The sequence below is a fragment of the Neocloeon triangulifer genome, unplaced genomic scaffold, assembly GCF_031216515.1.
Source record: "Neocloeon triangulifer isolate White Clay Creek 2 clone unplaced genomic scaffold, ASM3121651v1 ptg000014l, whole genome shotgun sequence".
Lineage (NCBI taxonomy): Eukaryota > Metazoa > Arthropoda > Insecta > Ephemeroptera > Baetidae > Neocloeon > Neocloeon triangulifer.
The window spans coordinates 21,425,129-21,449,360 of NW_026775556.1; the positions used below are offsets into that span (position 1 = coordinate 21,425,129).

General features: G+C 35.3%; 3 protein-coding genes across 6 annotated transcripts in view; all 3 read left to right on the top strand.

The window, feature by feature from the left end:
• Positions 1-23,526, top strand: part of LOC132200881 (ras-related and estrogen-regulated growth inhibitor-like protein) — a 128,556-nt gene extending 105,030 nt beyond the window's left edge. Inside the window, exons 1-5 of one of the 2 annotated variants that reach the window (XM_059626646.1) lie at positions 12,746-12,923; positions 13,610-13,666; positions 19,377-19,453; positions 21,474-21,677; positions 22,875-23,526. In XM_059626646.1, the coding sequence (XP_059482629.1) occupies positions 12,845-12,923; positions 13,610-13,666; positions 19,377-19,453; positions 21,474-21,677; positions 22,875-23,252 (795 nt within the window). In that variant the 5' untranslated portion in view covers positions 12,746-12,844 and the 3' untranslated portion in view covers positions 23,253-23,526. Of the gene's footprint in view, positions 1-12,745; positions 12,924-13,609; positions 13,667-19,376; positions 19,454-21,473; positions 21,678-22,874 lie in introns of those variants that run through there. The other variant, XM_059626647.1, reaches the window with a different exon arrangement.
• Positions 562-2,184, top strand: LOC132200529 (uncharacterized). 2 transcript variants are annotated; one of them, XM_059626047.1, is made up of 4 exons: positions 562-709; positions 892-1,063; positions 1,297-1,641; positions 2,003-2,184. In XM_059626047.1, exons 2-4 carry the CDS (start codon positions 899-901, stop codon positions 2,090-2,092), a joined length of 600 nt encoding a protein of 199 aa, XP_059482030.1. In that variant the 5' UTR covers positions 562-709; positions 892-898; the 3' UTR covers positions 2,093-2,184. The 2 variants fall into 2 exon arrangements, with proteins under 2 accessions (XP_059482030.1, XP_059482031.1); XM_059626048.1 differs by lacking the exon at positions 562-709 and adding an exon at positions 721-810.
• Positions 3,169-10,529, top strand: LOC132200528 (glutamyl aminopeptidase-like). 2 transcript variants are annotated; one of them, XM_059626044.1, is made up of 16 exons: positions 3,169-3,297; positions 3,355-3,459; positions 4,839-5,183; positions 5,306-5,503; positions 7,005-7,420; positions 7,473-7,643; positions 8,037-8,140; positions 8,199-8,333; positions 8,415-8,740; positions 8,865-8,950; positions 9,009-9,127; positions 9,225-9,437; positions 9,494-9,573; positions 9,628-10,023; positions 10,133-10,241; positions 10,301-10,529. In XM_059626044.1, exons 3-16 carry the CDS (start codon positions 4,840-4,842, stop codon positions 10,460-10,462), a joined length of 2,859 nt encoding a protein of 952 aa, XP_059482027.1. In that variant the 5' UTR covers positions 3,169-3,297; positions 3,355-3,459; position 4,839; the 3' UTR covers positions 10,463-10,529. The 2 variants fall into 2 exon arrangements, with proteins under 2 accessions (XP_059482027.1, XP_059482028.1); XM_059626045.1 differs by lacking the exons at positions 3,169-3,297; positions 3,355-3,459; positions 4,839-5,183; positions 5,306-5,503 and adding an exon at positions 6,340-6,896.
• Positions 23,527-24,232: the final 706 nt, after the last annotated feature.

Consider the following 24,232-nt stretch of genomic DNA (forward strand, 5'->3'; position numbering starts at 1 on the left):
TATTTTCCTCGTGAAATGTGCATAGTTTTTTTTTTTTCAGATTCAACAGTATATTTTAGTTGAATTATAGTTTTAGTTTAAATAACTAATATAACAGACCTATATATTTTTAAAACAAAAACGACTTAAAAATATATTCCAAATTAATCAAAATTTCATTGCTGAATAATAAGAAGAAGAAAATCGAGGGAAAATTCCATTTTTATTTTGAATAGTAAATATTTTATTATTACTTTTGTTTTCATTTATATTTTGAACACTTGATGAAAATAGCTTGAAGAGTTTGTGCATAAAATAATTATTTAATTATTTACTATTCTGAGATGAAAAAAAATATTTATGTACAATTTCCTTCTGATTTGCTCCGGTTAAAATGTGTCAAATTTCTTCTCGTTTCCAGACAAAGTGAGATCACAATGCAACAGGAATTCAAATTGGGGTACAAAAAATCGGCCGAATTCTATTTCTCTCTGCATAGGTGCTCGTTCAATACCTGACACAGCATGTAAAGAAAGAAATCGCATTTGTCTCACCTTCAAAGCGCCTAGCTCGGTGAAGCCGAATGCCATAAATATTTACCCTCTTTTGATGGAAAGTGCAGGCAGACGCCTCGTCCGCCCAGCAACACCATATAAAGCAGCTGCAAAAAAATTAAATGCACACCCGGAGCGCTCTTAATCAGCTGCATCTGCTTGCATAGGAGACAGAGGTGAGAGAGTAATTAAAATTTCTGCAATTATTCTACTTCAAAGCTCGGCTCTTCACCATTCTAGCTTCGTTTGATGTTTGTTGAACCAGCTAATTACAAATGTAATGAGAGAGTTTTCAAACTAATTTAAAAAAATGTTTGACTATGGGGATAAAATTTGATTAAGAATTCCATTTATTCAGACGAAAAATGGAAAAGCCAGGGGAGAATTGTCAAAATCAGGGACGAGAGACCCTTTCGGAGCCTCCACCTTTTGAATTTGACCTGCCGCCAATCAACAACCAGCAAGTTCACGAAGTGGTCATCAACGAGCTCTTCATCAAACTGCGTCTCCTGGAAATCAAACTCCGACAGGTAGAATTTTTGTTTTAACATTTAAAATAGGCAAATCCTTGTCATGAAATAAAAATAATGACATTGCAGAAAATTCAAAAACAAATAATTTTGTAAATTAAACAAAATTAAAGCTCTTGAAATTTGTATATTTTCTAACTTTTTAGAATAAAATAATTTTATCCTAATTTTTTTAAATTTGTTTGAAATTTCGGTATGTATTTGTATTGATATGACCACCTCTTTGAATTCAGATGCAGCATTTCGAGGCAAAGAACGAGGGCCACCTTGCTTTGACGATGGCCGAGAACAAGAAGCTGCTTGGGGAGAACAGCTTGCTGCGCCTCGAAAACATGGCCATCGGTGCCCAGGCCAAGTCATTGGCCACCTCAGCAGCGGTTGCCAACTCGACCTGCCAACGCCTGCAGGAAGAGGTGCTCGCCCTCAGGGTGTCCTTGGAAAGGGCCAACCACCTCAGGTTGCGCGTCCAGGAGGAGGCCAACGAACTCAGGTCCAAATTCGAGGTGGCGCTCCAGGTGCAGGTCGTGTGCCTCAAAGGTGAGGACCAGGCGAAAGGTCAACTCAACGCCGCTCTTAAGGTAATCTAATAATAATTACAACACTAAAAATCAATGAAATATATTAATAAAAAATAATATAATAACATAAAATATTATTTTAAATATAAAAATGGTTTGAATATTTTGTTAAAACATAATTATTTTATGACAAAATTTACCTTATGATCAGGATGATATTATGTATTATTTGAAATTTGATTTAGTTGTACCAAAAAAAGATTAGAAAAAATTAATGAAAATTCAAAATAAACGACAAATCATCAAAACTAACTTCCAGACTTTTTTCTTTTTTTTTTAAATTATGCATATCACATTACCTTCATAATGCAAATTCAAGTTCTTTGTGATTGATTCATTTTATAATTTTGCAACATTTTAGGAGTTGGAGAAATTAAAAGAGGAGTTGGCCAACAAGGAGAACCATGAGATGCTCACCATCACCGCAAAACTTCAAAGTTTGACTGTTTGACAACGAGAGACTGAAAAAACCCTCACATTTCTCACTTTCTCATGTAGTCTGTGTGTCTTGTCTGTGACTTTTTTCTAATAAACGGACCCTTTCTTTACCTATAAAATGCTCAATGAAATCGACACCGCCTCCAATTTTACGCAGCCTGATTCCGTCAAGTACTGGCCTAAGTCGGCGAGACGCTCGAATATCACGTTGGCTGATCCACGGCGGCGTCGCCAGTGCTCATTGTCAGCTTGATTTAAAAAGTAATGGGTTATTATTGCCATGAGCAGCTGTCCATTGACACGTACGCAACCTCAAATTGCTACTGATTTGGTGAAAGCAGTTGCGAAAAGACAGCTGCCACCGTTTCATAGATTGGTACTGAAATTTTCCCTTTTGTGTGAAGAAAAACATTTTAAGTCCTTATTTTTGCAGAGTTTTTTTAAGACGTGTGTAACTTAAAGACTGATTTTTTTCTATTTCAAAAATTGCGCGAAGATTTTATAGGCTCAATTAGTTTGTTATCATATTTGTGAAGTTAATTTGTTAATCCTGTCTTAAAGAGTAAGATTTAAAATTTTTCAAAATAATTATTTTATAAACAAGTCAATAAAAAAGTCTAAAAATTACAAAAAAAATTTAAAATAGCAATCAAATTTTAAAAAAAAGTCCAATAATCGTTATTATAAATTTTAATAAAACTCATATTAAGTCTCCCATGTGCCTAATTTGAGATAATTATATATTATAAAATAACTAGCAGGTCTTAAAATCAGTTTAAAAAACATCTACAATTGTCACAATGATAAATAGAGCGGGAGCATTAAATAAAAATTGAATTTTTATAGTTATTTCATATCAATTTGCCAACTTTCTTAAATACACAAAAATTTGTTTTGATTTCAATGCTAATTTTATCTGAATAAGAGCTTTCTGAGTCCTTCTTACGTTTTGCTTCAGATTTGCTTATCGCGCAAGAAGTTGTTCTTCTCGCGTGGACGGTGTCGCGAGAAACCGCGCGGCCGCGGGCAAACAATAAATAATATCAACGCGCGCGACGAGAGTGAAATCGAGCGAAGGTTAAACACCAGAGTGATTTAAATGCATCTCTGCTCGAGCGTCGTTCCAAGAATGTAGCAGCTTATTGTGTTTTATAAATTGATTGAGAGGCCGTCCAGGGAGGTGGGGATCTGAGCTAGGCGCCCGGTACACATCGCAACGTAAATTCACACTTGATAGATAGATGCGTGTTCATTATCAAAGCCGCTCAATATCAGTTGTTGGTGTCCACCGGCCTGATTCGGCCGCTCTTGCTGCTTAATTCACTCCCAGACCGACAGTCCGTCGAGTGAGCAGTCGGCAGCTCCATCATATCATAAGAGGTAAAAAAATCCTTTTAATCTTTTAAAATTTTCTGATCAAAATTCAAATTTGATTTTAGTCGTATTTTTAAATTTATAAGACTATTTCAATTAAGAAGGAAAAAATTTTAATTTTAACAAGTGATTGCTTGAAAACATTTTCCCAATATGTGAATTTTGAGACACAACTCCCTGCTGTTGATTTTATTTTGATTCATGTGATATTTTATTGATTTTAAAGGAATTTGCTCTATTTTTCATCCAGATTGAAGATTTGTGGAAAGAAATTTATTTGATTAAATAATATACAAAGAAAATTTTTAAGTTTTGAAAATTTAGTGTTCCTTCCAATTTATGACAATTTTCTTGTTTAATTGTAAATTACATCAACCTGCTGCAAAACACTATTTCTTACTTTAAAAAAATCATATCAAAATTTAATTAGGTCGTTTTTTTTTATCAGAACCCTGATTAAAACTTAATTTCATCATCTATAATTATGACAGACCAATTATGTTAAATATTCTTATTACATATTCTGCCCTTTCAATTAGTCACCAACCATAATTGAGCTGATTGGAAGTATATTTTGACTTATCGAATGTCAAAATTGTTGTTATATCAAATATCAATTAATTAATTTCTCGTCTACGTCGCTTAATATGCATTTCTTACAATTAGAGAATTTCATTTGTCATCTGTCAGCTAAATTTTTTCTTTGTCATCGTTATTCAAAATCCCATTGTATTAAGCAAGAACACCCATTAACTTCAAATTGATAAACATCCTTTATGATAGGAACGGTGGGTGGATTATAATTTTTTTTAACAACACGAACATTACAAATTTATTTTATCAAGTGTCTCGTCAGCGGCGATGTCGTTTTGGCGAAGTGACGCGCGCGCACTTGGCTGATTAATAAAGAGCAGCTCACTTATCTCTCTTGTTTTGTGAATATTCAATTATCTCTCTTGTCGTCTATGACAAGCACCGGTTTCCGCCTTATCTCGACCTGCTGCTTTCAAGCTGTGGACACATTTTATTGCAAACATTGCAGGGCTTAAACCAAATAATGAAGTAATCAACTTATAAATACCTTCTTTATAAGTTGGCTTACAAAATGTAAATTAAAATTAACAACAGTTATTAATGTGTTAATGTTTAAAAAATATATTTTATGGTAACTAGAAACTTTTACAATAATGCATGTGTAATGCTTTTTTTATACATTGAGAAACATTAGAGATGTAAAAAATAATTTAAAATATGTTGCATTTTCTACCTGCCGGATTAAAATATTCAGATATGGAATTTAAATATCCCTTTTAAATCAATAAAATATTTTAATTAAATAAAATTTGAGAATATATATTTTGTATATCTTCCTATAATTTGCTCAGGATGGCGGTGTCAATGCACTATGTCAAAATCGTGGGCGGCGGCATCGTCTTCGCCGTCCTGGCGGTGGCAGTGATTGTGTTGTCCATCGAGGTCGCTCGTCTCAACAATGAACTCAACAATGGCTCGAGCAGAGAACCCTGGCAGACCAACTTCCGCATCCCTGATCAGCTGGAAGCTCACAATTACGACATCTTCATGCACCCCAATATAGAGGCAAACAGGTTTTCGGGCAGGATGGCTCTGACCCTGAACGTGGTCGGCAGCAGCCTCACTTACCTGCCCCTGCACCAAAAGGGTCTCAACATCTCCAACCCTTCCATCGTGTCTTTGGACGCAAGAGGAAGGTCAGAAAAATTCCCACATAATAATTTTAAATATTGAAAAAAAATTATTTTTTTATTTTTTTCTTATTGATTTAAAGTTTTTGCTGCTTGCTGTGTATTGAATTGATTTTAATTATTCGCAGACAATCAAAAGCGATCGCCATCACAAGAACATTGGACGTGCCTGACAACGAGTTCTACGTTATTGTGCCCCAGGAAGCCCTTCAACCGGGCAGCTACAAAGTTTCTGTGAACTTTGAAGGGTCGTTGTCGCAACCTGAACTGGTCGGAATCTACACTTCGACTTACGAGGCCAGCGGTGCCAGTGGAGTTGAAACAAAGTGAGTGCGCGATTTTTAAATTTTTACAAAATATATCAATCAATTCATGATAATATATATTATTTATTTCAAACACTAGAAAATCTGCATGTTTAACTTATTACGCATGTTTAACTAACCATGAGAATAAAATTAATTTCTCGTAAAAATAGATCGCCAAAGAGTTTTAATCTGGGAACGAGAGAGAACAGGCATTGTTAGGTTAACTTTGTTTAAATTGCACTAATCACTCTTTAAAACTAATAATTGTTTTAAAGGTTTCAATTGACATCTTGTGTTCTTAATTAATATGATTGAAATCTTAATAATAGTTGAAAAACTACAATAATTATAGTTTTTATTACACATTTAATGTAACTTTTTTTTGTCACTGAGATTTTTAAGTTAATTGTTTAAAAAAAAAATACTGTTATTTTTTTTTAAATAAAATTTTAATTTATATTTATAATGTTGAATATTTATTTTATTATAATTTAAAAATTTTAATAATTTGATTTATTAATTTTTGGAGGTTAAAGTTTAAAGTTTTAATTTAAACAATAAGCAGTTCTATTTACAAAAAAAAAATAATATAAAATTACAAGTAAAGGGTATTGGGAATTACAATTTTAATATCTATTCTAAAATCTTTGAATCCTTCATTAATTTGGTTTGGTTTTGTATATTTATCTCATTGAAAAATTTAAACAGTTAATAACAGACAATTAAATTTTTATTATACCTTGAATTATATTGTACTGCATGGCATGAGCACCAATATTAGTAGAACTGCCGTAGGTAATCTACAAACTGTCGATATTTGGGCACTTACGGCAGGTCTACCAACAGAAACAAACTCTCGTCAGCTGGGCAGTCTCTGAGGAACGCACAATCACCGGTCTTATCTCTCTTAAAAGTTCGAAACCACTCAAAAAATATCAATTAAAATACTTCTGCGTCCGATTTGGTCGGCCACGTCTGCAGCCATCCGAAGGACGCGCCCGAAGAAGCGATTCTGCAGCATGTCTGCGCCCTGGGACACCGAATTCCGGCTGCCGAAGAGCCTCTCCGTGCGCCACTACGACCTCTTCCTGCACCCTGACATCGAGAATGGCACCTTCGAGGGCCGGGTGCGGATGGACCTGAACCTGGGCGAGGCCCAAGACTACCTGGCTGTGCATCAGGTCGGTCTGACCGTCAGGAATGCAAAGGTCGAGGCGCCTGGAGGCGCGAAGATTGCCCTGAAGGACGCGTTTCCGGCGCCCAAGAACGAGTTCTTCGTCCTTCTACCTGAGCAGGAAAACTTCCAACCCGGAGAGGTCAGGGTCTACCTGGACTTTTCGGGAAGTTTGCAGCATTCGGACATCGTCGGATTTTACACTTCGCAGTACAAGGATGAACAGGGCAATTTTAGGTGCCTGAAAAGAATTTGAAAAAAAAAAACAATAAATTACTGAATTGATTATTTTTTAATTTAATTCTTGTTATATTATTTAACTAACTTTTTGTTTCCAATTTTCAGGAAAATCGTTTCGTCTAAATTTGAGCCGACTTACGCCCGCCGAGCCTTTCCCTGCCTGGACGAGCCGGACAAAAAGGCCCATTTCACAATCTCTCTTGTGAAACCGAAGGATGCAACTTGGAAAGCTCTTTCCAACATGGATGAAAATAAAGTGGAAGATGGTCCAGGAGACAACGAGAAGACAGTATTTTTCAGCTCGTCGGTCAAAATGTCCACCTACCTGGCCTGCTTCATTGTCAGCGAGTTTGATTTTGAGACTGAGAATGTGGTTAACTTGGACACGAGCACCTTTCCCGTCAGCGTGTACGGCCGGTCCGATTTGAAGAGCAAATTGATTTTTGCCAGGGACGCTGCAAAAGCCATCACCGAGTACTACATAGATTATTTCCAAATCGGATACCCTCTGCCGAAATTAGGTTCGTGCCTCAATTTTTAATTTCACTCTTTTTTACCACATTAAAATTTTAGATTTGATTGGAATTCCTGACTTTGTGTCCGGAGCCATGGAGAACTGGGGCCTTATCACCTTCAGGGAGACCAACTTGCTGGTCGACGAAGCCACGGACGCCGTGTCCAACATCCAGCAGGTCGGATCTGTGGTTGCTCATGAAATTGCTCACATGTGGTTCGGAAATCTAGGTAATAATTATATTTTTGATTGACTTAAATGTTTGCTGAATTCAAACTTTCATTGTGAATTATGCAAAAAGTATAATTATTTGCATTCCCTATAAAAAATTTTAAGAGATACTTATTTTTTAATAAAATTATTTATAATTTTGCAATTTACTAGTGAATAGTTAATGCAGCTGAGGGATGGGTGGAGGATCTAATTGCGGAAAATAGCAAAATTTGCGTCTTTTAATTTATTTTATATTATTTTACCCATACATTGCTTTTATTTTTATCTTCTACCTAAACCCATAATATTGAGCTGGAATACTTAACTGTATATTTTTTAGTTTTTAATTTTAAATAATTCATTTTAATTTTGTTGTGCTAATAATAATTTTTTTGTCCATTTATTTGCAGTAACTATGAAATGGTGGGACGATCTGTGGCTCAACGAAGGATTCGCTTCTTTCATGGAGTACAAAAGCCTTGACTTTTACAAAAAAGATGAAGATTGGAAGTTGGTACGTTAATTTTATCATTCTCGAAACAGAAAATGTACCAAATTCTACCAAATTCCAGCTGGAGCAATTTCTGGTCATGGATTTGCAGCCAGTGATGGCGCTGGACGCTCAGCTCAGTTCCCACCCCATCATCCAGCAAGTGTCTCACCCTGACCAAATCAATGCCCTTTTTGACACAATTACCTACAGCAAGGTATTTTCAAAATAACTAAATTAGAAAATTGTTTTTTGCAAGTTATTTGAACAGGCAAATTATTAAAATATTATAACTTAGGGTTGCTCTGTCATTCGAATGCTGGAGGGAATTCTGGGAGAAGACGTTTTCCAAAAAGGAGTCACCAAATATTTGAACAGGTTCATTTACGACAACGCTGTGACCACCGATCTCTGGCAAAGTATGACCGAGGCGGCCCTGGAGGCGCAACAGAGTGTGGATGTGACCAGGGTCATGAATACCTGGACCCTGCAAATGGGCCTGCCTGTTGTTGAGATTAAATACAACGAGACCACTGGTATTGCCACTCTAATGCAGAAACGATTCTTTGGCTCGCCCGGTGCTGAAAAGAAGTCTCTCGAAGTTCCCAAGAGCTCTCCATACGGGTGAGGTTTTAATTTTGTCTTCACAGTACTAAAGACAGGAAAAGCTGGTTTTTTGAGAAAATTTGGCTAAAAGTAGTTATTTTTGGTTAAATCTTTTAATTAATTTATATTTTTGACTCACAAGGTACCGATGGGATGTGCCTCTGTCGTACATTGAAGGTTCAATTGCTGGAGTGAAAACAGAGTGGTTCAAAATGGAGCCATTCACTAGTGAGCTTATACTTTGAAATTCCTTTTGTGAGTGTGTATTAATCTGATATATTTTCAGTTCAAATTCAATTTGATGCAGCAAAAACCACTTGGTTCAAGTTTAACTATAAACAAATTGGATTCTACAGAGTGAACTATGACGAAAAGATGTGGGGTAAACTTATTGAAGCATTGAAGGTAAGCCTAGATTAATATATCAAATTCACAATTTAATTTTTTTATTTTTAAAAAGGAAAATTTTATGCTTGATTATTATAATAAATTTTTTTGAAAGGCCTCGGAAATTGCTGAGGACACTGACCGATCATCCCTGATTGACGATGTCTTCAGTTTGGCCGACGGATCTTATGTGACCTACAAACAGGCCCTGGACTTGTCCGAGTATCTTGAAAATGAGACTGGTTACATCTCTTGGTCAACTTCGGCCAGCAAGTTCTTGAAACTGCTGCCTTTCATGAGGAGCCGCCCAGCTTACCCCACTTTTATGGTAATGAAGATAATATAAAGAATTTATTTAAATTTATGTGAATTTGAAATCCTTAGGCATTTGTTGAGAAACTAGTGAAAAATCAATATGATGCCCTCAAATGGACCGAAGGAGCAGATGATCCCCACATCACCAAGTAAAAATCAACATAATATTATAAATTATTTTAACCCAAAATGGTCCTTTTAAGGCGTCTTCGATCCACAATTCTCAATCTGGCATGTTCCTGTGGCTACCAAACCTGTTTAGACGAAACCACAACTCCTTTCAACGATTGGATTGCAGACGAAACTAAAGTGCCTTCGATAAATGTGCGTGCCCTGGTGTACAACTTTGGAATGGAGAGGGAGGGCAACCCCAACGGTAACTGGGACAAAGTGTGGGACAGGTACGTGGCAGCAGCCGATCCTCAAGAAAAACTGAGGCTTTTGATTTCGCTGACCTACGTGAAAGACGTGACCACCCTGAGAAAGTACCTCTTCTACGCTGAAGACGATTCACTGGTCCGCAGTCAGGACTACTTCACGGTCTTGCAGACCATGTCTGACAACCCGTTAGGCTCTTCATTAGTGTGGGACTATGTCAGGTATAAAATTTCAAATTGGTTTAGTTTTATTTGGAAAAAAATGAATTAAAAAAAGTTAGATATTGTTTAAAATGTGTAACAAAAACGTTTTTGTTTCTTTTTTCAACAGAGACAACTGGGATAAGTTGGTTGAACGTTTCACTCTGAACAGTCGGTCATTGGGACGTATGATTCCTCGCATCACTCAAAACTTTGACACCCAAGATCGACTCGATGAGGTTTGTGTAAAATAATTACTTTTACATTGAAACTGAGATTTTTTGCTTACTATTTTTAGATGAAGGCTTTCTTTGCCAAATACCCCAACGCTGGAGCTGGAGCGTCCGCCCGGGAGCAAGCTTTGGAAAGGGTCGAGTCTAATATTCAGTGGGTCTCCCTTTACTACGGAGAGATCGAAAGCTGGCTCAACACGTGGGCCACACCACCTGCGCCAAAATAGGGTTGTTCGTTTCTATTTTTGTAAATTTCCTACTTGCTGTACATTAAATAAAGTATATTGTAATAAATTTATTTTTGTTTAAAATCATAAAAAAAATATTGTACTTGTTCTTAAATTGTATTTTTCCAATTAATTTTAATATTTTTATTAATTTATAACCTCAAATATCATGAGTAGGCCGAGTAAATTAACAAATAGCTTTTTGTATTAATAATTAAAAAAAAGAAGATAATATTTGCCGTCTCTTCAAATTTTTGCTGAGCTTGCCCTAAAAATGTCACCCGGCCACAAAAGTAATAAGAGTGAGCGCGAGACAAATCCAGAAATATGCATAAACTTGTATTGTCCTGTGAATGTAGAGCAGTAGCGCGTTTGGGTTGCGCAAAACGCAAAGAAATTCCCTCTCTTGTATTAATTAACACAATTTCTCATTCTCTATCAAAACGAGTCAAGATCACGCACGTGCTATAAGCAAAAGCACTACTTTTGCTCTCATCTCGCGCCGTTTTTCTTTCAGGTAAATAAATACAAACTCTTCTTGACAACTTTTGCTGCGTGAAAAGTGAGAGTAATTAGGCAACTTCTTCATATTCTAGCGAGTAATTGCTCTCATTTTTATTAATAGCTGCAGGTTGAGACCGTCGCACTCGCTCCGGCGCTTACTTTTCGACAAAGCTCTTGCCTGCGTGCACTTGACATAAAATTAAGCGCGTTGCTGCTGGAAATAATTATGTATCGCTTAGACATACACGCTTGTTTGCACGCGAGTTGCTTCGCTGCATTCCAAGTTTCAACCACCGCACCATAAATGGATTCGGAAAGGAAGATTATCAAGAATGTTTTACGCACTGAAAATTTTATAAATCTGGAAAATACGATCATTAAGTTTAACCATCAAATAACCGCTAGTTGTTTATTTACTTATCTTAATTAATTAAATTAACTTTCTTAAAGCAATCGCTTATTTTTACTTTATTTTGCAACTGTGTTTTTCACTTATATTATTTTTGACATGAGCGGATCGAATGACATCAATTGTATTTCCAGTATTTCCACGTGAATAATTGTGTTGATCGGTTCCACAATCAGTCAATCTTTTATCGCATTTTTAAATATTTTGCCTATATTTGCTGTGTACCCAGAAGCAATTTTTCCCCAGACTTTTTTTAGCCAAAATTATTATTATTTCTTTTAATAACCAATAAATGTTTTTTTTTTTTAATTTTAGTTTCATTTTATGAAAACCAATTATAGTATAACAAGTCTGCACGTTTTAAATTTTATAAAATTTAGGTTCATTACTTTTGGCCGTGGCAGTTCTTATTGCAGTGCTGGTTTCAAAGAGCGTTTGATATTTTATTTCTGCCTTCTTTGATGAATTTTATATAATTACTTTCGCTGACTTGTGGAAGAGTCAATAAACTCTTCAAACTTAGTTTTCCTGGAATATATTTTAACACATTTAGAGGTCAGTGCATTTTGTTCAAAGAGAGCGAAATGAGTAGTTCCACATGCCCGCGAGAGTAAATCGAAATCCCTTTGCCGCCGCGTGCTCACCGCCGCGACCTTGCATGTCACGGTATGCGCGGCATAAACGTGCTAGTAATGAAATATTTAAAACGTGCGTTAATTAGTTTGTTGGACTCTGACCAAATAAATGAGCGTGAAGAAGGTTGTGTTTGTTCTAGGCGATGAAACAGGAAAAGATCTTTGCAGGAGTTTTGTGGCTCGGAGAGAATTTTTGCTAGCAAAATAATTTTACTGTTTTTATGAGGTAAAATGAGAAATAAACACAAAAATAATAAATACTTTTTACAAACATTTTTGCATAATAATAATTATAAATGAAAAAGATTTTTATTTTAATATTTCCAGTTTCAGTAATTAATTTTTTGAGACCATGAATTACCAAGAGAATTCGACTAAAAAGAAATGAATGTAAAAGAAAAATTGGATTTTTTCTAAATAATTTACTCCAATCATCCGCCAAATGAAGTAGGCAACATGTGGCGCACGCCGGTCACGCGTGTTGCATGCCTGCGAAAGTGCAGGCGCCACCTCGGCGCTTTTTATTCTTCTTTTCTCGGGTCCAAGTCGAGGGTGTCGGAATGTCGAGTGTGATGTAACTTACGGTCGGGGTGAATTAATGCGGCGAATAACCGCCGACGCGCCAGGAATGTCTGTGTGTGTTGTTTTGATATTGCGGCGGGTGTGAATGAGCGCGCAGACTCGCGTCGCGGCCAGACCGCGTTAAAAGAGAAGAGCGGCTGAGCAATTCGCATTTGGAAGCGGCACCTCTGCGCGTATAGACGATTTTTGGCTGCGAAGTTTGTGCTCCACTAAAAATATTACCGGCGAAGACGCTGAGGCGAGCAGCGAAAGATGAAGAACGAAAGCAAAGGCAGTAAACAGCGGAATTTCAGGATAGCCGTCCTCGGGCATTCCAACGTTGGAAAATCAGGTGAATTTAACAAAATTATTTAAATTTATCAATCGTTGAAATTTAAAGCAGCTTTAAGAATTGCATAATTTTATTATAATGCAGTTTTAGAACAAATTATTGCAAGTTTTGAACAAATATATAATTTTAAATTAAATTGAAATAAGTAAATCAATTTGAATTAAAATTTTATTTGGACTGGTGAAATAGATACTTTTTTTAATGAATTTAGAACAATATTTATTTCAAAAATTGTAAAGAAAATTTGAGATTTAAATAAAATAAAAATCCAGAGTATTTGTGCGGTCAATACAAAAATCTTAATCCTCAATGATTCATTAATAACAAATCTAAAACAAATTTAAATAAATCACATAATTTTCCCTTTCAAATAGATGAAGTTTAATATCAATTCTAGCGTTAAATATAATAATGACATATTTTCACACTCTGAATGGATTCAATGGATCAATTAAAAATTGCATTATTCAGATTATGCAATTATTTAAAAACTGCATATTATATATGTATTAAATTTGGGTGCTTGGCTTTTAGCAATCGATCTTATTACAATTATAAAAACTGTCATAATACAAAAAAAATTATAATCTGCTTAAGTTATTGTTTTTTTTTATTTTTTAATAAAATATCTAAATTTTTCTCCCCACAATTTTATTTGAAGTTTTTTTTTCCATTTTTTTCCCCAGCGCTGACGGTTCGTTACTTGACGCGGCGCTTCATCGGCGAGTACCATTCCAACTCAGGTGAGTCACCTTGAAGCGTCCGATGTATTTTCGAGATCTCTCGTTACCCCTTGCTCGACAGCCCATTCACTCCTTCTCTCTCGCTCAATCGCAACCCCGTTTTTTCCGCACTTTGTCCGTCGGTAGGCCATTCCATCCATGACAGTAATGCCACCGGTTGAAAGAAAGCCACTGACAAACACACAAAACAGACAAAAATCGAGCAACTTGCGCCAGAAAAAAAAATCTGTACCAATGACGTCGATGCATACATTTTTTTTTAAGCTCAGCAATTTTGCAAGCGTGCGTCAGAAAGTGAGAATCTGTGTTCCTGGCCGGCGGAGTCGGACAGTTACTGTTTTAGGAGGGAATATAAATGGGAATTAAGCGGCGCTTGAAACACCCGTGCGGTGCTAAAAAGTAGCTGCGGTTCAACGCCCCAGATATATTCCCCAACAAATTAACGAGGCTTTTGCTCTACTTTTTGAGAGAAATTTGAGATTATAAATGGAACTTTCAAAATGGAAAATTCGTCAAATTATATTATTTTAGTTGCAAGATTTAAGATTTTTTTTTATTGTATAAAAGAGAGTGGTGAGGAAAAAATGGCACTACCACAAGCATAAATTTTGCTAAAATTTATTTCCGAGATTAAAAAGACCACATCTGCCTCTCATGGACATATTTGAAATAACTCATTTGTTTAGTTGCAAATTGTGTTTTTTTACTAAATATTTTTTGCAATTAGGTGCTCTATATTCCACAATTTTATTTTTACTCCCATTAAAAATCCTACTTGTGTCAGTTCTAAAGTGTAAATTTATTTTATTTATTACTATTTTTTCCTTCTTTAATTTCCCTTGTTCTTATTGGTTTCAATTTTTCAATGCAATCAATCTTGAGTATTGTATTTAAATATAAAATAAAATTATTGAAACTCATGGTCAATATGGTCATGATAAATAAAAACAAGTCATAATATTATGTAATTACAACAAAACACTTCATAAACAAGTTTCTCTGTATCTGCAAAACGGCAGGAACAATGCTGAATAAATTCAATGGTTCTATAGTGACATCGTGACATGTGTCACGTGTGGCCATAATACTTATCAGAGGATCACATAATTGTGTTTTAATATTTTATAAAAATTTGCATATTGTATAAATTGACTATAGTTTACTATCCCCTGGGAATAACTAAAAAGCATCGAAAACGATTTTTATTTGCTAACAGAAAATAATTCACTTTTTACTCCAATTTTAATCTCTATAGTACTTATTTTTCATATTTAATTCCGCATAAAAAAATCTTGGTGCAAAGTTCATTAGATAAATTGGCCCTGCCAGTTAATTACGAACTCAAAATTTCTCTTATAAGAAAAAAAATTCGGTTGTGTGACTCAGCCGGCATTGCATTCCGTTCATACCAAGTCTCAACTCCACGTGCGCATTTAAATTTTATTATGTGCGGCGAATAAATTTTAGTGCAACTCAATCCGCACCGCAGTGTCCAGCATTTGCCAATAAATAAGTGGTGTCTCGTCCGAAATATATGTGCGGTGAGCAAATCTCGCGAGAATAACTTTCGGGCGCGGAGCAGTAAAATTTGATCGGCGACAAATGCCAGTGGCCGCGCGCGGGCCTCGAGAGATTCCCTCTGGCTGTTTACTCTTGGCTCCATTCCTAGACGACACTTACACCCATTCAGGCGACAGCCTTGCCTCAAGCTGGCGCCGCGACCGCCAGATGCGAATTCATTGCTTGCGCATTAATTAAAGAGCGCGAAAAAAAGAAGGAAAAGGTCACGGCTCCTTTTTTACTTCCAGATCCCTGCTTGACGAGCTTGACCTTCCAGAGTTTGTAAAACATTTTCGCTCGCACTTGTCAGCCGATTTTTCAACTTTGACGCGTTTACGACGAGATCCAAAACACGCGAGTGTAAACAATCGCGTTCGCGGATTTTTAATCTCCTTCAAGCTTGGCATTGAACATTATTTTTGAATTGGCGACTGCCTTGATACCAGCAAAGATAAACAGATTTTGAATGACATTAATAATTAAATTATGCCTCAATGCTTCATTTTACATAATTATTTCGCTTTAAAATTATATAATTCCACTTTTTTTTTTATTAAAATGTCCCTCTTTTGTGAATTTTAAAAAACCAATTAAAATTATTAAATTTCTTTTTGGTAATCCAATAGAAATAATACCAAAAAGATAAAATAGAGTTTGAAATAACTTTCAGATAATTTAATTTTTTTCTGCACTTTTATTTAGTTTTAGTTACGTTAGTAATAATATTTGTCAAAAATTTGTGTCTATTCCCTTTTACCTTAATTTTTGATATCGTATATATGACAATAAATTAGTTGAAGTCCCATAAAATCACCATTTGTTTTGCGAGTTTGGTTTCGTGAGCCCTGCGAATATCTCTCAATTTGCGTGGCCAGTGACCAGTGACCAATAGAAGATTTTCATCATTCAATGCAGCAGTTTTTTTTTTAAACTTGTTGCACTTTTTTATTGAATAATATCAATAGATGGCGGATATTGATAGTTAGGAGTCAATATTGTACTATATGCGTAAATAATAAATTTTAACGTAATTTATATTTTATTTATTTTGGTTTAATATTATTTTTATTTATTAAATAATTACAAATTGTAACACACATTTTTGCAGTTAATTTCATTATAATTTGATCTAATTCTTTTGTTTTAATTATTGTTTAAATAAAACGTTTGGTGTTTCATAGCTCAAAAAATTAATGACATTATAATAAATACAAATAAATAAATAAACAAATAATAAATAATATAAATGTAAACTTACATTCATCCTTCATTAAAAAGTTGAAATTCAATAATCTCTCTTGGAGTATTATCCGTGTCACTCGTCATTATTTAGGAATTGGATTTAATAATTGTATTTCAGTTTTTAATACAATAAATAATGTTGACAAATTATAATTATTATTTTTTTTTTTTAAATCGTGACCAATAACAATAAGTAAGAATCGGAACCTCTCAGGCCATTTCGAATCTGCCTCTCCTGTAATTGTAGCTGCTTTAAAAAGTTCATTTAATTAAAAACATTATTGTTAAAATGCAATGAACACACAAACTGCTTTACTGGTAAAAATTATAATGCAAAAATTGTCGTAGCAATAGAAATTATATCATCAAAGTGTGGAAGTCGCAAAATAAAAATTTTCATCTCTAGCCTAAATATTTTTGGTATTGACGCTTCTGCCTGCATTCATAGGGAAGACGTTTCAAATGTATTCTATTTTAATCCGAGCTCAATTTCGCGCGTCCCCAATTCGAGAATCAATCAACGCTGGGTGGACGGATCCTCATTATCACGCCAAACGGTCCAGCTCTGAGAGCGAACTCGCCGCGTGGCGCGAGAAAATTTATCTCCTGCCGTGCGAAATTTTATCTGCCGTAATAGAGCGCGATCTTAGTTGGCACCATATTTCTCTTGTCACACATAGCATGCCAAAAGTTCATACATCCATAGAATGCAGTGATTCATGCTGGAATTAACTCTTTCAAATTTTATTCTAATTACATTCTGAATTAATTACAGTTTCAATAGTAATTATTCAATTTCAGTCAAACATTTTTATTGATTTTATTGTAAATGGTTATGTGACATTAGGGTTGAATTGAATTGAATTGAATTTAATTCTTTATTGTTGTTTATTTGTCTAAATTGCTACATCACATTGTTAACATACAATTCACAAGCATAATGCCCAATAATACCCTACAGAGGTTTTACAACTATGATTTCAACAGAGAATCGAGTAGAAAAAATTTAATATAAGTAAATATCAAAATGTTAATTAAACAAATTATTAATGTAAAACAATGCATTTTTAAAATTTTAAAAACATATAATTATAATTTATGAAATAATTTAAAATAAATATATATTTATTAAAATTAATGATAAAACAAATTAAAAAGCTTAAGTATGTATTAAAATTTCTTATTTTAATTATAATATATTTAGTTAAAATCAATTAAAATTTTAAATAAACAAAATTGAATTAAAATTTTGTTTGCATATCCAAATATGGCGTAGCTGTTCAAACACGAGGATCTCACTGATCTGCGACCGACAACGATTCGAGTGTTGGTGTGTTGCTCATCCGGCCACTTGTAACCCGTTGGCCATAAATCTGTGCGCTCCTCTTCAGCGGACGCCACCGAACAACTCGTTCAGGCGCCAGTGGAGTTGCGCCGCCAAAAGTTGAGAGAAATTGAGTGTTTTCGTCGCGACCGGCGATGCCAAAGAGCGCAAAGAGAGCGGTCAGGCCGCCGCCAAGCAGGCCGTAAACAAGTCTCTCTGAAATTCGGCACCGCCGTGAAATATACATATGCAAATATTTCAAAACAGCAGGAGGGCTCGTCGCCACATGCGCTGGAGAATTATATCGTTTCCGTCAAGCTATTTCCACTCCAGAATGCTGCGCAATTTTGGCTAAGATTTCATAAACAAGGCTATAAATACAGCGTGAAATTAATTGTTTTGGTCTTCTTCGGCGCAATATATTTTTCTTAAAATCGAAAAATTATAAAAATTGTAGTTTACCATTTGAATGTTAGGCAAATTTTTGAGAATAGGGGGTAAATATTTTCACCGGTTTTATTTCAATATAAAGAATGGTTCAGATTATGAACTTTAATGATTATAAAAGGGACAGCAAAGATTGAAATTAGTGAAAATTATCCATGATTTTCAGAATGAAGTTTTGTTTCAAATTAAAAAGGAAATTATCACAGGAAGAGTTAATTATAAGTAAACATTATTTCTAATTTCAGTAATTTCTATTCATTTTTTTTTTTTAATTATTTCTATGATTGAATTTTTATTAAAACTAATTATGTTAGAGGAAAATGAAAATATTGAAGTATTTTAGCTTGATGAACTAATTCTTATTAAGGTTATTGATACAAATTTAAAAAAAAGGTTGAGTAAATGTACAGTTTTATTTCTCTTGCTTACAAATATTTACATGAAAATATTTTTTTTTTTACTACAAGTTTTCAGTAAATATGCTTAGAAAAGCGAAATAAAGTTGCTTTCAGTTCATTCATATTTATTTTTGAGTTAACATTTGTCCGAGAGCTGATTGACAAAGTCAAAATTCGAAACGTTAAGCTCTTTTTCTGGCAGCCGTGCAATTTCTGGCCGACGCTATTTTCAGTCGCAGGTGGTGCAGCTTTCTGACTTGCTCGTTGAAGATTTGCGTGGTGCGCTCGTGTCCGCCTTGCAAAAACTCTTTCAAAAATAGCATGGGCACTGGCCGTGATTTTTAACCGCTTCCAGATTGAGCGGCGCACGATTGAATGGAATTCTCCGGATTCCGGCGCGGGGGCACGCAAACAAATAAACGTTCTCGAGCCCAGTCAAGGTAAAGAAGGAAGCCTTTGTAAGCGCGCGCGCGCTCAAACTTTCAAACAAGCGCTTTTTCAAATCGAGAGGGTTTTGTTGGCACATCTCTTTATATTTGTTTTGCGCGTCCAGCTGCACTGCTGGTGTTGCTCAAATGGAAAATATAAAACCTCTAAATTGCCCCTGTTTAAAAATATATATATGCTTCCTTTCGGTGCAATCACCTTTCCTTCTCACTAGGCCACAGATGAAGTAAAATTTATTCCGCAGCTTTTTACGACTTGCCTCATTACCTTCGTTTCTGTTTTTGTGTTTCAGACCTGCTTTACCGGCAGACAGTCAACGTTCAAAATAGCCAGCTGGACGTCGAGATCGTCGACGTTTCTGGCGAAACGGTGAGTGAAATTATTGTACCTTTCCAACAATTACCTCTAGGAATTTATTATATTATGTTAACCCAAAATCACAAGTCCTACGCAACCCTCGTAAAAATCGAAAAGAACTAAGTCACTTCTTACGTGGATCTATTTTTACACCGTCCGAAGAGGAGCGTTCGCTATTTCGAGAGGTTTTTGCCCCCAATTTTATTTTGCCAGACCATAATTTCTCCGTCCGTTCCAAAATAAACAAAAACCGCGAAAAAAACATTCACCTTCCTCGCACACCGGGTGCTCCGACTCGCTCTTAGAATTAAAGGCCAGATTTAAGATTGCAAGAATGAAACCTTCAGGGTGCTTCGTTTGATGTTGTATGTGACCCAGATTTCGATTATGATAACCGAAGCGTCTGATGTGTCTCGTTGATTGGATTATATATCCTCGAAATAAACCGAGAGAAGGCGGTTTTGTGTGAGAGAAAGAAGCTTTGTTTGCGTTCTCGGCGGATTATGTCGCGCTGCTTTTGCAAGATGTTTTGTATTGCTGCAACCGGCTCGACACACCAGTCGACCCAGTTGCATAACGACTTCTGATTTCACTTCTGCGGTGAGAGTAAACAAGCTCCATGGCTAAAGTTTAGTTAAAATTTCTGCAACTTTCAATAATCCTCTAATTCTGGAATGTTCAATTTATTGATAAATCTTTAAAATGAAATTTTAGAAAAAGGCTTTAATTTTTTAAGAAATTGGAAGTCACGGGGCGAATATTGATACATAGTGAATCAGTTCTTTTCCTTTGTGAAAAAAGTTGTTTTTAATTGTTCTAAATGCAAAGTCTATAATCATGAATTAATAAGAAGTGAAATAAGAAGCTTATAAAAATTCAAAAAATTTAATTATAACGTCATTGAAAAGATAATAAAATAATTTTTAACTTACTTTTTTTTAATAATATAGTAATTTAATATTTTTTATCATATTTTATTGTTGAACAACTAGAAAACCTATAATAATAAATTATTTAGTTTTATTTATTTTTTACTTTTATAAGCAGAATTCAGATTTTTTTATTCATTTTGTTTAATTTCATTTTATAAAAATTTGTGTAAAAAAACATTCTATTTTTGTTTCTAATTTTGTCAACCTACAGTTGTGAATGTGTTTTCACATGCGAAGTTGATTTTCACTTCTCCTTCTCTGAAGACGACGTTGGAATAATTATAATTCAATTGATACAATTTCATAAAATTTGTTATATAATATTTGAGAAACACATTCAATATTTTTATTGAATTCTTGATGGAATATAAAACTAACAGCTCAAAAAAATTTAAGCATTTTCTGCTTGATATTGAATAAATTTTTAACAATTTGAACAGTTCAAGAACTTCAAGATAATAAATTTAAGTTTCAACACCAAGCATAAAAAATCCTCGTCCTTGTCTTTTTAATTTCCCGTTTAGTCGAGCAAATTGGCTCATGTGTGCGAAATTTGGCCCAATCGGTCTTGACTAACTGCATTCTCATTGACCCAAATTCGCGTTTTGATTGAACGCTCGTCCTTCCATTAAGTGGAGATGCTCTCGCAAATAATTGTTCTAACAAGCAACGTTACTTTGAGAATGTTTGCCAATTAGCCGAGCGAGCGAGAGCAGACGCGCTCGGTCCTTGGGTCGTCTTTCGACCTCACCTGCTTTTTCGCCGGGGTGGCTCTTTCTTGGCGTTTGATCCTGCTTTCCTCGCGTCTGCCAATCAATCAAAAAAAGTGTTTTCGGTGTCAGGGCTGGGCGGACCGGCGCACGATTCAATTAACAACTTGTGCGTGTCTCTCGAAATAGCCAAATGCCGGCTTTTCGCATTCGCCCCTTTTCTGCACGCGACCATGGACCATTTTATATATTTTATTTGGCGAATTCGTTCGGGAGCTGCAAATATATGGGTCGCGCTCATTAATTGGACCGCGCGCGCCATCCATCAATGTCCCCTGCTCGAACAAGGCGCGGATTAATAATGTCACTTTTCTCTCTTTTGACCCGCAGAGGGATTGCGAATTTCCCGCCGAACTGGTGCAGTGGGCCGACGTTTGCATTCTGGTGTACGCAGTCAACGACAGAGACAGTTTCGAAACGGCCAGGCGCCTGCTGGAAAGGCTGAGTCAAGAGCGGAAGTCGCGCAGCAAAGACGAGGAGCGACCCATCTTCGCCCTCATTGGCAACAAAGCAGATCTCGAGCATTTCAGAGTGGTGAGTAAAACTTTATTGCTCAATTAGGAAAATATTTATTTGCGTTTTTATGTTCAAATTGCTAAATTTAGTTAGTTTCAAAAACAACATTTCATAGTTTCTTTAAATCATGAGATGAAAGTGCTGAACGTGATTTTCATTTAATTTTTTTTCAATGCTTTAATTTTGAAAATTTGGGCCTGGAAAATTTTTAGATGTACTGCAAAAGTACTGCTTTTACTTCAATTCTCGCTAGCGTTAATAAAAGTAAATCGGTAAATGAATGAAATTTTAAGTTAATGCTTTTTTTAACAATAGGAGCAAGGGCAGGTGTTAAACTGGTGTTAAATAATTCTGAAAGCAGAAATAACAAAAAGTTAGTTTCCCGCAAGTTGTATTCCCGTGTTTTTTTTTAATTTTTTCATTATTAAATATTGATTTTAATTTGCGTTTTAAAGTGTTTATTTTTTCAATAAAAATTTATAACACGACGAGTCTATGTCTATAAAAAGCGAGCACGAAAGCACCGAAATCATTAAAATATTACGATCATTTTATCATTTTTTTTTAGTTTCAAATTTCATATATATTTGAGCCGCAAATTATTACAGAACTTTGTGGTTAAAATTTCCAATTGTTTTCAACTTATTGCCAAAAATTGCTCATATTGTTGAAAGAATTGATTTGACTACGCCAAGAAGGAGTCCTTTCAGTCTCTTGAATTAAAAATTAATTCCACAAATATCTTCTCTTTTTAAACTTTCAACCTTTTATATCAACGAGAAGAGGACGAATTTATTTTTGCTACTCAGTTACAATATAAATCATCAGATTAACTTCCATTCTGCTTTATCTTATGGTCGCATTAAATCGTACTTGTCATCTCAGATCTCGACCATGAATTATTCCGCCTTGGCACCTGTTGCTCGGAATCCGAGGCGACGAATAATTTAGTTGCAAACAAGTTAGTGCGCGAAAGTGAGGCTTCTTAACTCACTGTCACCGTCGTGTACAATTCATGAGGCAGTAAATCAGCCGGCCTGTCTAATTAGTCTGCTGAACCAGTTTACACAAATAGCAGACCATTCTGGAGGCTAACGGTCCCTTTTAATTTTCGTCCGAGCAAAATGTTTGCACCGCTTGTTCTTTTCTTCCCACGAAAATGGGTCGTGTTTACAAAAGTGGCTAAAGTTGACCATCTCAAATTATTGTTCGCAGGTGGCCAAAAGTGACGGCAGCGAGTCGGCAGCCGAGCACAACTGTTACTTCGCGGAACTCTCGGTGGCCGAGGACTGCGACGAAGTGATCAAAGTTTTCGAAACAATCATGTTGAAGTGCCGAACTCCGACCTCGCCGTCGGGCCCCTTGAAAAAAGAACCCTACTTCGGCACCTCGGAGAACAAAAGTGGTTTCACCATTCGCAAATTTTCCGTCACCAAAATCCTCTCGTCCCTCATCGCGAAAGCGACCAACACATCTGCAAACACCAGCAGCTCCGGTTCGACGCCCGGCAACGGCACCATGGTCGTGTGCCAACCTTCGGACCTGCACAAGAACAAACTCGTCCAGCGAAGGCTCGGCAGGGTCTCCCTGTGAATGTGCATTTTAAAATTTAAGAGAGAACATTTGAAAGGTGGAAAAAGCAGAGATTTGAGGCACGTGACTGTGAAATTCCATGGTGGTGAAATCTAAGACTGAGTCGGTTAGTTCATTTTTACATCGCAATGCACATTTTCAACTTAAAAAAAAGCGGATCGAGAGTGCGGAGAACATACAAAAATGTCAAACTTGTATATTTATATCGTCAATGCTGGTCAATCCTACGATATTTTGTAATGCGCACACAAATAAAAATCATGAGAAAATACTTGTAAAATTAATTGAAAATGCTGTTTTTATTATCAGTACAAACCTCTACGGTAATTAAACATAATTAACATTTCATTTTATTAAATGTTTTAGATATTTTTAACTTTTTTGTTGAGAAATTAAAGTAGTTTTTATATAGTAAAAAATGTAGTAAGAAATATTGTGCATTAGATAATAGCTTTACAAAATCAATATTGCCATGACAGAATCCAACAAACAAAGTACTTTAAAATTTATAAAATATTAATTTTTCTTCATTAAAAATCAAGAACTATCAAAGAAATGAACTTTATTGTAACAGATAAGAACCTAGAATAATCAATTAATGAATAAGATTACGGATGATGAATAAGGAAAATCCGTTGATACCAAAAGAACTCAAATTAAAACATCTCAAAAATGGATTTTGTTTTAATTTTGGTTCTTTAAATGACTTTAAATGCGACCGGCTTGCGACTTAAGAAAAATTTTTGATTATAAAACAAGTCGCTTTTTTAACAAAGAGATCATTTCACTAGTTATAAAGAATAATTTTTTCGTCGTTTACAAGGTAAATATTATTTTTATATTTCAACACAATAAAATGGAGCGCACATTGTTTTGATGATTAATTATTTTCCCGTCAGCAAGTTGTCTCAATCTCTCGGTGGGCCAGAGCAGTTCTGATCGTGCTTTCAATCGCGTTGCTTTTGTAGGTTACATAAACT